Source organism: Antechinus flavipes, chromosome 3 (assembly GCF_016432865.1).
Source record: "Antechinus flavipes isolate AdamAnt ecotype Samford, QLD, Australia chromosome 3, AdamAnt_v2, whole genome shotgun sequence".
Lineage (NCBI taxonomy): Eukaryota > Metazoa > Chordata > Mammalia > Dasyuromorphia > Dasyuridae > Antechinus > Antechinus flavipes.
The window spans coordinates 475,405,073-475,417,837 of NC_067400.1; the positions used below are offsets into that span (position 1 = coordinate 475,405,073).

At 39.9% G+C, this 12,765-nt stretch overlaps 1 protein-coding gene across 2 annotated transcripts in view; it reads left to right on the forward strand.

The window, feature by feature from the left end:
- The window catches only part of ARHGAP32 (Rho GTPase activating protein 32), a 417,059-nt gene extending 406,529 nt beyond the window's left edge, over positions 1-10,530 (forward strand). For both annotated transcript variants that reach the window (XM_051986687.1, XM_051986688.1), the window contains 3 exons: positions 305-1,177; positions 1,780-2,756; positions 4,242-10,530. In XM_051986687.1, coding sequence (XP_051842647.1) covers positions 305-1,177; positions 1,780-2,756; positions 4,242-6,512 — 4,121 coding nt within the window. In that variant the 3' untranslated portion in view covers positions 6,513-10,530. The remainder of the gene's footprint in view (positions 1-304; positions 1,178-1,779; positions 2,757-4,241) is intronic.
- Positions 10,531-12,765: the final 2,235 nt, after the last annotated feature.

Genomic DNA, 12,765 nt, shown 5'->3' on the forward strand with positions numbered 1-12,765 from the left:
AGTGGTAAAATTAGCAATAAAACCCAGGAGTTTTTTGTCCAGCTCTTACCACATCCATCAAATGTTACCTTCCTGCCTCGTCTTGCTCATCTCAAATCTGCAGTTGTTTGGTATTCCATATTTGCTTTTTGGATTATATTCTTTCAGTACTACATGGTCTATATGTATTCACCGGCTATAATCAGAAAGAAAAATGGGACATATTTTTTCCTTCTTTTAGCAAAATCATTTTGGTTGGTAGATGACTACTCCTGATAGTGTATATCTGTGACATTAATTATTGGATATTATTATTTATTACCAGGTGATTCAAAACTTTTCCGACCCAGGAGACCGCGGTCTAGCAGTGATGCATTATCTGCCTCTTTTAATGGAGAAATGCTGGGAAACCGATGTAATTCCTATGATAATCTACCCCATGACAATGAAAGTGAAGAGGAAGAAGGACTCTTACATATTCCAGCCCTCATGTCTCCTCATTTGACTGAGGATGTTGACTTAAGCCCACCAGACATTGGAGTAGCCAGCCTGGATTTTGATCCCATGTCATTTCAGTGTAGTCCTCCCAAGGCTGAATCAGAGTGCTTGGAAAGTACTGCCTCCATCTTAGATTCCATGGGATTTTCCAAGGACAAGCCAAGCACAAGTAAAAAGGAAGGAGAGGCAGGAAGTCAGTCTCATACTCCTGGCAGTACTACCAGCTCTGAACCTGTCTCTCCACTTCAGGAGAAATTAAGTCCATTCTTTACCCTGGACTTAAGCCCAACTGAAGACAAAGCATCCAAGCCATCCTCATTCACAGAGAAGGTTGTTTATGCTTTTTCTCCAAAAATAGGACGGAAATTAAGTAAATCACCCTCTATCAACATATCAGAGCCAATCTCTGTGACTGTTCCTAGTCGAGTGTCTGAAGTCATTGGCACAGTTCCAAACTCAGCATCACAGAATGTATCTTCCCCAACCTGGAGTAAGGGCTTTGAAAGTGACATCATTAATAGGTCCCCCACTCAGGTAACAATGATGAAAACAAATGAGACAGATTCCCGAGAAGTATGCCAGCCTGAAGTCCACCCCTTGGACCAGGCAGCTGCTGAGGCAGTAGAATTGCCTGGGAAAGTGGAACAGGTCATCTCCAGCGGCCAAAATAAGGCTGTACCTTCTGGACAGGCTCAGACAGGTATTGTTGGTTTTCCTCCATTCTTTCTTTAAGTTCAAAGAGACCTACAATACATTATGCCACCTATGCCTTTAAAAATAAAAAAGGGAAATAAACTTCAGAGAGCTTGCTTTTCAGGGTGTTGCTCCTAATAAAACTCCTGAGAGCCAATAGCCTCTCATCAAGGCCTCAAAGTTGTGTTTGTGTCTTTGGACAGTTAAAATTCAAGGATAATTTTTGCACAACTTTGTAGTTCTTGATTCAGGTATTAGACTTTTTAGTAACAATTTTCCAGCATCTGAAGGGACTTTGAGAGCCCCAAAATTTGTTTTCTGATTATTCTTTTTCAAGCCAGGGGAGGTATTTGCCTTCTCTGCTTTCTGTCTCTGTAGAATCCAAGAGGAAATTGAGACCTCTGGACAATTTTAGTTTTCCTTCTGAACAAGCTGTATTTTCTACAGCTTTTGCATGTGGGACAGAAGATCAAGGATGGCTGTGATGAGATGTGGAAAGCTCATAGTTTTGTTTTTTGTTTTTTTGGTCAGAGGGGAATATTTTGTTGTCTATGCAGGATAACATAGACTACCTTTTCACTCTTATTTTTTTTTCCAATTTCCTACTAGGAGCAGTTGCCCATGACTCCCCTCAGGATCTCGTTCCTGTCAGTTCAGTGTCTCTTATCCCACCACCACCACCTCCAAAAAATGCCGCACGTATGTTGGCCTTAGCATTGGCCGAGTCTGCCCAGCAAGCTTCAACTCAGTCATTGAAGAAACCAGGGAATTCACATGCTGCTTGTTCAAATTATGAAGACACTACAGCAGCAATACCAGAAGATAAACAATCCAGTTCTTTTAGTAGTTTTCCTTTAGATAAGACCTGTTTCCATTCTAGTATGCCATCAGAACAGCTCCACCTCCAAAACACTCCATCTGGAAACCATGATCAGCTTAAGCTGGGTATAGCAGTGACTGAGGATCACGCCAAGTCAGTTCCAGTTGAATCTGAGGAGCAGCCATACCACTCAGTTGCTTCACCAGTGAATCAGGCCCACACAACCTGTTTTTCTGGAGACCCAGAAAAGGTTGAAATTCCCATGGCAACATTAGATGATTCTGACAAGACTGATAGTCTTGTTCATTTGCATGAAAATCCAGGGAAGACCAATATTCGAACTGTTTCTTTTGGGAACCAAGATGAACCTCATATCCACTTTTCCAGTGAAGACCTTCTTTCTCCTTTGGATACATCCACAGATAAATCACAATTTTCCTCAGAACCTGAAGAAAAGGTAACCCCAACTGTCGGTTTGCCTGTGGACAAAATCCACCCTCCTCCTGGGGACCCTGTAGACAAAGCCACTTCTGCTCCAACAGCTTACATGCATACTCCAGCACCAAGTGAAACAAATACCAGGGAAACTAACTGGGATATGGTTGGACAGCCTCTGTCTTCTGCTGACCTTGTCACTACCCTTCAGCGTTCACATAGAGCTAACCGTCCTCCTCTATCCCATTCTTCTCAGAGACCAGCAGAGCAGCAGCTCTTAGTGGGACAGGTACCAGCAGCAACTGGTGTAGGACTAAATAATTCCCACAAGGTAAGAAGAGGGAGGGAAAGTGATGTGGAATGTACCTTTTCCAGCGGTATGTTTATTACTAACAGGTGTGATGAGCCATTTTGCTCAGGTATGATTGTATACATTTGAATCCTATGGAATGCATCTGAAAATGGTGTATATTTCAGATTGGAATTTTTTGGTAATTCCTAAATTGAGTGACTTCTCAAGCAGTTTGAGTTGGCACTGTTTAGTAGCTAGCTTTCTGTTGGTTTTGCTTTGGGAATGGAGCAAGACAGCATTATTACCAAATCACTGTAGCTTGATTTTGTCTTCTCCCTTTTCTTCCTAGGCTGTTCAGGTCCTTCACTGAATAGTAACTCAAAGGAAGCATGGTCTGTTGAGTCAAACTGGACTTTAGGTATCAGGGTTTACAAGTTCTTTCTTTATGTCCACCACTGACTGACTGTGACTTTGGGCAAGTCATTTAACCTCTGTGCCTCAATTAAAACTACCAAAAAAATAGGATAACAGATTTCTTGTACGTAAATAAGACATTTTATATTTCCTATCAGTCACTAGAAAAATGTAAAAAAAAAATCTCATAGAATTAACACTACTAGAAACATTTTTAAAACTTTAACTAGCAGTTTGGATCACAAGCACTTACTATCTTGAGAGAATGAATATTGTATAGGGGGTATAAAGTTAAAATCTAGGTGATTTTTTATTCTAAACACTGTTGGTTTCTTAATGTCAGCTGGAATAGGTCTTATAGCACAGTGGAAGTGTGAAGTGATGAAAGTTGAAGTACCTTGAATTCAGGTCCTGCTTCACTTACTTACAAGCTGGGTGAGGATGTCCTTGGACAGGCCGCTTCACCATGCTGGCCCTCAATTTTCTTTTATGTAAAATAATAGAGTTGAACTAGCTGACTTTTACACTTCCTTTGGTGGTATCATTATCTTGTGATCCTGAGTGTGAGCAAAAAGGACCTGGATTTCTGGTTCACAGAGGAGGATGCCATTTTTAGAATCCCCATCTCTGGTTTACAATGATAGTCATGTGGTTAAATCTACCTTCTGCCTCCAAGGTGAAGTAACTCTCAGGGTAGAGGCAAGTTCTGCCATTGACATAGACTTGGCTATTTTTTCTTCTTGTAAACTGATTCGGGGTACAAAGTGGTCAGCCACCATCTGTGAATTTTTCTTGATAATTTGACCACATTATATCTGTAGAAAGTTCTTGGTGTTTAGGCCAATGAAGATTAATAAACATACATTAATTAGTAATAGGATAGAAATATATTTATAGTGGGGAAATCAGCAAGGTTAAAGTAATTCTACAGGTAAGAAAATAAGAGCAGCAGGAAATCTTCTAATTGAAGGAAAGTCTCCTTTTGTTACCAAGGGTTACTTGCTAGGTAGTTCAGGTAAATATGTAATTGTGGTTGACTCTTTATCTTGGCCTATAGAAAGGAGCAAAGAAAACAAAGTAAATAACCCCATATTTGTTTTCTCTCAAAAGGTGCGTGGAGTGGCTTCAGCTCCAGAGAAGCCACCTGAGCCCAGAGGAGCAGAACCATCCTCCATCTTTACCTGTGATGGTAGCGGTAGTACTACCACTCGATGTGCCACCTATGCTTCTGCCGTCCCCCCAAGCATTCCTGAGAAGGTCTGGGAGGGGACAAGAGCCCCCCCTCTCCACCTGCGTTCTGAGTCTGTTCCTGTGCATGCCTCCCAAGGCTTCACCCTGCCAATCCCACCCACGAGGACGATGGATAGTAAGATTGCTGCGGCCATACACTCTGGTAATCCAGATGCAGCCAGTGCTTCCAATTACCATGCCTTCATTGTCGCTTCATCAGCTTCCATGGATGATGCCCTGCCTCCCCCGCCCCCTGTCCCTCAGCCGAAGCACGCCTCTCAGAAAACAACTTACCCCTCTTACATAAGGCCCGATGTCACAGCTGACTCCCACGGGGCAGAAAACTGTCTGCACCTTGGCTTGACTTCAGCCTGTCAGTACCGTCCGCAGAGTATCCCCTTGCACCACCATAAACCCGAGCAGCACCATGTCTATGGTTCCAGATCAGAGACACCAAGTTGCATGGGTCCCCGTTATAACACATATATACCCCCTGGGAAAAACTCATCCGGGTACCACTCCAAGCCATGCAGCCGGGTCGAGTATGTGTCCTCGGTAAGCCCGTCCCTTCGGAGTGCTTGTTATCCTGAAGACATTCCTCCGTACCCCACTATCCGCAGAGTACAGTCCTTACATGCCCCTCCATCTTCTATGATCCGTTCTGTCCCCATTTCTCGGACAGAAGTACCCCCAGATGATGAGCCATCCTATTGCCCGAGACCCCTTTACCAGTATAAGCCATATCAGTCCTCCCAGGCCCGTTCAGATTACCACGTAACTCAGCTACAGCCTTACTTTGAGAATGGCAGAGTTCACTACCGGTACAGCCCTTACTCCAGTTCTTCTGGTCCCTATTATAGTTCCGACGGGCCCTTCTATGATGTGGATGCTTATAGCACGGTACAGTTGAGGCCGCTGCATCGCATGCCCAACCGTGATTTCAATTTCTACAATCCCAGGCTTCAGGGAAAGAGCTTGTACCGTTACCCTGGTTTGCCCCCTCGTCCCCAAGGCAACATTGTTGGCTACCTTTCTGGGAATGAACACAATCTTATCAATGTGACTTCAGCAGCTGATGTGAAACATATGTATACTTCATGGGACCTGGAAGACATGGAAAAATACCGCATGCAGTCCATCCGACGGGAAAGCCGAGCACGGCAAAAGGTTAAAGGGCCGGTTATGTCCCAGTATGACAACATGACCCCTGCTGTGCAGGATGACATGGGTGGGATTTATGTTATCCATCTACGGAGTAAATCAGATCCTGGGAAAACTGGACTTCTTTCGGTGGCAGAAGGGAAAGAAGGGAGATATCCCACCAAGGCAGTTACCCCAGAGGGAGATGAACGCTTCTATAAAAAGCATCCTGAGCCAGAGTTAGACAGAGCCCATTACCATGGTGGCTATGGCAATGGGCAGTCAGAGAAGCCGTCTCTCCCTCTGAAGCAAAGTAGCCTCAGGAACAGAAAAATCCATGACATGAGCTCCAATGCTTCTGAACACAGGGCACACCAGGAAGTAAGCCATAGGCAGTTATGTGAATCAAAAAATGGGCCTCCTTATCCCCCAGGAACTGGTCAGTTAGATTATGGGACCAAAGGCATCCCAGACGCTTCTGAACCAGTTAGCTATCATCTTGCTGGAGGAAAATATAGTACAGTAGGCCAGGAGACTTTGAGATTGAACCACAAGGATGTGAGGGCTTCTGAAGATCTAGAGCGGCCGCGTATGCGGCAGCCTCCTGCCTCAGAGAAACTCTCAAGAGACTGCTATAAGGAAGAAGAACATCCTGTGCAGTCTGCTCCCCCACCTAAGCCAGAGCGAAGTCACAGTCTGAAACTCCATCATACACAAAGTATGGAGAGGGACCCCAGTCTCCTGTACCAGTACCAAACCCATGGCAAGCGCCAAAGTAATATGACTGTATTATCTCAGTATGAGAATTTGGATGATTATCACCCCATGTCTCAGCATCAGCGGGGAGGTTTTGGAGGAGGAGGAGGAGGAGGAGGAGGAATGGGTACATTCATAGCTCCTGGTTTTCCCCATCCACAAAATAGGACATATGCCACAGCTCTGGGTCAAGGGGCTTTCATTTCCACAGAGTTGTCCTTGCAGAATCCTGAAACACAGATCCATGCAGAATGAGCCCTGAGAACAATAGAGTTAAAGCAGCCTCTGCTGGACAGTGGACTGTTTTATTTTTTCAACGACCAAAAAGATTAAAAAATACACAAAAAATTAAAAAAAAAAAACCAACCAAAATATCCCAATAAGAAAAGGAAACAAACTATCATCTTTTCTCCTTCCTATCACCATATCCCTCATCCACAGACTCTGTTGTGTGTGTTATTTAAAGGAGGACCTGAATGTTTGTGGAGAGCTTCATTTTGAATATATGGCAAAGAATTTAGTCACAGACCAAATTCACCAGAGAAGGCAAATTAGAATGAGATTGGGGGCTGCTGCTGCTTTTTAAATAAAATTAACATTGTCATTTTTTTTCTTGGTACTTGATATGCATAGTATTGGAAAATCTGCATTAATTGCTGGTAGGATTTAACTTCTACTTTTGGTTTCCTATTTAACTTTTCCCCAGTAAATACTGTGACATTCCCAGAATATTGGGTCATTTTCACCTAATCACCCCTCTCTTCTAGGAGACAAGTATACTAAATTAAAGTCAGAAAGTTATTAATATTAATTAGGAAACAGTTAATATTAAATAAATTTAAACATTTAAGAAATTATTTGTTCCCTCAGCCTGAGAACGTTTTAAAAAATATTCTCAGTGCCCTGTGAAAACTATTTTTTCACAGTTCTGTTAATTACCTTCATAAATGCATAAAGGATTTTTCATTAAAATAACAATAAAGCTTCTAAATGAAAGAAGGAAAAATCCTCTTTGTTTTTGTGGCTTAGCCTCAGAAACTGTCAATTCTTTTAATGTGCTTACTATCATTGAGTTTTTATTAAAAAATCTTGATAAATTGTAATTTCTAGTAAAAACATTTCATAACACTGTCATGGAAAATACAGCAGCATGGTTTGGCTGGATAAACACAGAGAACATACCCTAATTTACAAATTTATTTTGTGTTAATTTTTGTTTCTAAACCAGAGTGCAGGTTACCTGGAGATTCTTAATGTAGGTACCAATTATTTATGGGAACATGTAAGCTATTATAATAACTGCTTAGTACATTGTACCATATCATCCTCCTGTGGAACTCTGTGTAGGTACCATGTAAGTACTGAGTAAATACATGTTCTTAGTTCACTGTGTTTTTAGTGGGATCACTGTTTTATTGTAATTGTCATTCACACCAGCATTTCAGGTACATCACTTTGTAACTCTGTAGAAACGTTCTGTATAATTAGTCCCCAAGACTTTGTTTTTAATAACTCACAGGAATTCCTTATGACAATAGGAATAAGACAGATCTTTCCAGCCAAATAGTTTTCTTTTTGTATATTTCCTCTCTTCACAGCTCTACCAGGGTAGTGGTACAGTTGTTTATTTCTAAAAGAACATATTTTGACATTTCATCATACAAGATTACTAATGCTTACGTTTTAGGCATTAACATCTTTTAAATGGTCAATTTGGTGAAAACAGTTGGAGAATCTAAATTTAGTCGATGAAAATTTCTCTGACTTTTTAAAAAAATAAACTCAGAGTGAGTTTCATTCAGTGAAAAAAGAAAAAGCAAATGAAGTGTTCATGAGGCTAAAATCATGCTGCTATCATTGCTGTGAAATCACAGATACAAGGGCTCACATCATTTCATCTTTGACCAGAACATCATATCATTGCAATTTTCAATGATTAAGTAACAAAAGATTTAACTATCATGTCATAAAAGAATCATCCTTTTTTGTCTGTTTATTTGCTTTTTTGGGGGGGGGGAGAGTAACCATCTCCAAAGTTTTTTTTTTTGATCTCCCAGCTTTGGTCATAGCTACTTTAACAGCAGTGGTCTAAATACTCATTTAGGGGTGTGTCTACAGTAGAAATTGGGAAGCAACTGATTTTTTTTTTTTTTGCATGTGATTGGCCTGTGGAAGTTCATGTAGTTTTACCAAATGCACAGATCCAACTTGTTTAGAAAAAATCTTTATCTTTCTGATAATCAATAAGCATTTATTAAGCACCAGCAATGTCCCAGGCACCTATAGGTACTAGGATATACATTCAAGACTGAAACAATCTTTACTCTCAAAGTATATTCTAACAATAAGGAGCTTCATAGAATACTCCTACATAATTTAAAGTGATTGACATGTCTACCAGTCATCTAAATTTCAATTTCCAACACTTAAGATTTCTTAATCCTAGTTGGCCCTTGATTAGTTGACCCATTGGCAATACAAAACTGATACTTCATCAATAGCTTGATGATTGGAGGAAAGGGAAGAGGAGATAAAGGGGAATAGTATAAAATAGGTTTGCATGATTAGTAGTAATTGTATGCCCTGGAGGAAATGATTGAAGAAAAGCCTGTTTAATCAGTCTATTTTTTATATATGTATATTTTCCATCTCTGAATCATAAAACTGAGAAAAACAAAGTGCTAAAAAGTTTTTCCTTGGAAAAATTCCTAACAGAGGCCCACAGGTAAATAGTTTGACATAGGTAATGACTCAAAGGATCATTAAATTTATGAAAACTGAACTCTGGACAGAATCTACAGTTGTTTTCTCTAATGCAGACACAGCCTTAATTATGTTTTCAATTATTTGAAGAGCTTTGCATGGTCTCTTTCTTGCTAATACTATGGGGTAGAAATTGGATGGCAAATCACTGTGAGCCAAGTTACCTCAGCATAAGTCACTGTGGATGTGACTTCACAAACCTAGGAAAGGCATTGAAGTTAATTTTTTTTGACATGGGGCATCATCATCAACAAAAATGGAGCTGCCTTATGCATTAAACCTATCATCTAGTTCTTTAATTCTTTTAGTAGCGAAATCACTAGCATTTTGTTCTTTTGGCTAAATTTATGGTCGTCTCCATTTGATTTGGCTAAGAAATTTTCTCAGAATGTCCAACTGCAGAATTTTCAAAATAGTCTCAAAGGTGCCATTTAGTTTTTAGTTCCTCTCATCTGAGCCTAATTTTATCATGTGTTTGGTTTCTTCTAACACATGCAAGTTCTCTGCAATTGTCCTGAGAATGCTTCATGCATCTCTTCCCTTATCCCTTTATATTTACCATAAAGCAAAGTGTTTTGTGGGGAAAAAAAAAGTCGGGTCAGGTTGGAAATACTCAGATAATAGAAAATGTGCTTCTTTGAAGAGGGAACATTTGTAAGACTTGAAAGAATGAGGAAGAAAGAGCAAAATATTTCATCTTCCGGGGGGCAGTAGGGTACAGTTTTACCAGCTTAAAATGCATTGTTCCCCTTTGATTACAGAAGGAACAAGCAGATCCACTATTTGAATCATTCTGTATCCTCACCCATATCTATTGCTCATCCCATTAGTATGTTGGCAAAGCATTGTCTCAGAAACATGTGTAATGAATGATAGTGAAAGTAAAAGAATATTTGAAGGTTGTTTTCAGAAAGAATAGAGGCATGTGATTTTTCAGTCCCGAGTGCTACAGGAGTGTCAGGTATGATAAATTTTAACTGTGTGCATGAAAATGCCAGTGCATAAGGTGGGCAAGGGAAGGGAAAAAGCCTCCCATCCCCCCAATAGGTGGTTTGTATTTTTATGGTCAAAGAATGAGATAAGGTTGTTTTGCAGTTTATGTTAAATGCAGTAGAAAACTTGGTTCTTCAACCATGACCCGCATGATAAAAGTGTCCTAGAAAGTTTTGAATCACATTTCTGAGTTCTTTTAACTTTAATTTATATAATGTCTTATTTTTATGTTTTAATATTTTCGTGAACTGGTGTAAAATATATATGCTGAGAAGCTTATGTATTTTTTTGTAAATAATTTTGTGGCTTATTCTTTGCCCCATATGTAAATATTTAGATTACCACTTTCTTCCAACCTTGTATAAGGCTGATGTGGGGTTCTGGTTTTGGTTTGGGGGAGGGGTTTTGTACTGTAAAGGGAAAATCCCGATTGCAATGTCTTGTCGTTTAAATCAAATGTCCCACTGAGGTCAATTCAAATATACAAGTCAACAGAAATAATTCAGGTTAAAACAGATATCTTTGTGTCTATGTGTGTTTATTTCTCTACAAGTTAAAAGATGGGAAGAATCTACCAGGAGGAATTGGATTTAGCATGGTATGGCTTCCAGTTTGGGGATTTTCTAATTGATAGAGTTGTTTTGGGGCTCCATCCTCCAGCTGCTCCAAAGAGAGCCTTAGAAATTCGGTGTCCAGGTTTCTAGAGTGTACTCCAAAAGAGTTCACAACCTCATGATGGATATACCATCTTGGAGTGGGTTATTTAGGGAACCATCCCAAAATCCCTACTTAGGATATAAGTGCCTATGAATTTAGTCTTTGTGGCAAAATGCCTTGTTCATTATGACATGAAACTTCTATGGGCCCCTCCTTATTTCCCACATTTTCCCTTCCTTATTTCAGGAAGTATTATTTCTTCCTAACCCATAAATCCAGTATAGTTCCTCCCAAAACTAAATTTCTGCCCGAATATATCATTCTTTATGGGGATTGAGATACTTTTGAAATTGCCAGGAAGGATACACCTTTCAGATTTTGCAAGTTTCCTGCAAATCCAAACTTCTATAGAACTGTTCCTGCACATAGAAGCTTTGAATATTGGGAATCTCAGGAAATTATTTACATTGATAGATAAGTTTCCTGGGAAAGTCATCTCTTCAAAAACAAAATTTTCTTTTTAGATAATTCGGCTGAAAAATCTAAAATACAATTTGTATGTTCTGGCCTTCTTAAAATAAAGCTACCAAATATTTTCTTGTGATTCAGTGACTATCTTTATAACCATTTCCTTACAATACTAAGCTCTAATACAGTACCTACTCACACAATACCCTATTCAAAGTGCCACTTATGTTACAGAGATAGATTTACTATTTATATGACTTCTCACAACTTTGAGTTCACCTACCTATAAAGTTCTGAGTTTCTTTTGTTAATTAATGTACCTTCCTGTAGTTGCCCCTAAGTGCTTTCAAATTGCCATTTCTAATCTCTAGTAATTTCAGAAGCCAAATAAACAATCTTGTAAGAGATAATATCCTAATCACCCTTCAACTATCTGACGGGCCATCATATCAAAGGGGAATTAAATTTAAAAGAGCTGGAAGAGACCTCAAAAAACATTGTTCATTGCTACACACATTTATAGTGTGCTGGGCACTATATTAACTACAAGTATCAAATGAGCCTTACTACAACCTTGGGAGGTGCATGCTATTATTAGCTCGTCTTACAGATGAGAAAACTGAGGCAAATGGCAAATAACTCCCAGAGTCACAAAACTAATCTTTCTGACTCAGAAACCCAGTGCTTTATCCACTGCGCCACCTTGCTGTCCCATTTTAAAGATGAAGAAATAGATCCAAGGAGGTTACACAAGTAGGTTTCAGGCAAGATCTGAATTCAAGTTCCCTGAACTGTGAGACAGCATTTTCTCCCTACATTGACATGCTCTGCTGAGAGCTCAAAGGCAGAGCTAGAATCGGAGAGAGCCGCCTCACAAGGGATGGCTATGATTACTTATTACTGGAAGTCTGAAGGCAAAGGCAGATGGCTGCTATCAGGGGAGGGGCGAGAGGAAGAGTTGTTTGGTACAATACAGATTGAATTCATGTTTTATTCTATATTGGATAGGATGGCCTCCAAGGTCTTGATTTCTTTAGCCAAAAGTAATCCATTCCTGCTTCGGACTTGCACAATTTGTATTTTTCTCATGATTTGTATCCTATTCTCATTTGCATTCCAAATTGTGGATTAGTGTACTTTTAAATTATAAACAGGAGCCTTCTTTTCAAAACATCTCATGGTCTGCCATAGCACTTACACAAAATAAGTACTAAATGAAGAGAACTAATTTGTGTCAACTATCTGTGGGCTTTAATTTTCAAAAGTGAACAATCTTCAGTTCCCTGAGGCTTAGCCAGTGCTCTAAATTACTTGATTTACCATGGATTCAGTGTTCTGAGAAAAGTCCTTTCACTATGAGGAATACAAGAGTAGTGACTTTAACATGCTGGTTGACAGAGCAGTAGCCTCAGCATTGGAAAAAGCTGGCTTCGAGTCATACTTTTGGTACAAATCGACATTGTGGGTCTGTGCATATAATGTCACTCCTCAGCATCACCAGAGAGTTCTTTAAGAATGACTGATCTCCAGTGGTACTAGGAACTCCTTAAGGGTTCTCATTACAGACAAAATCATAGGTTGTCAAAGAAGCCATGGGGCACAGGGTAAACTTGGGTTTTCAGATGAA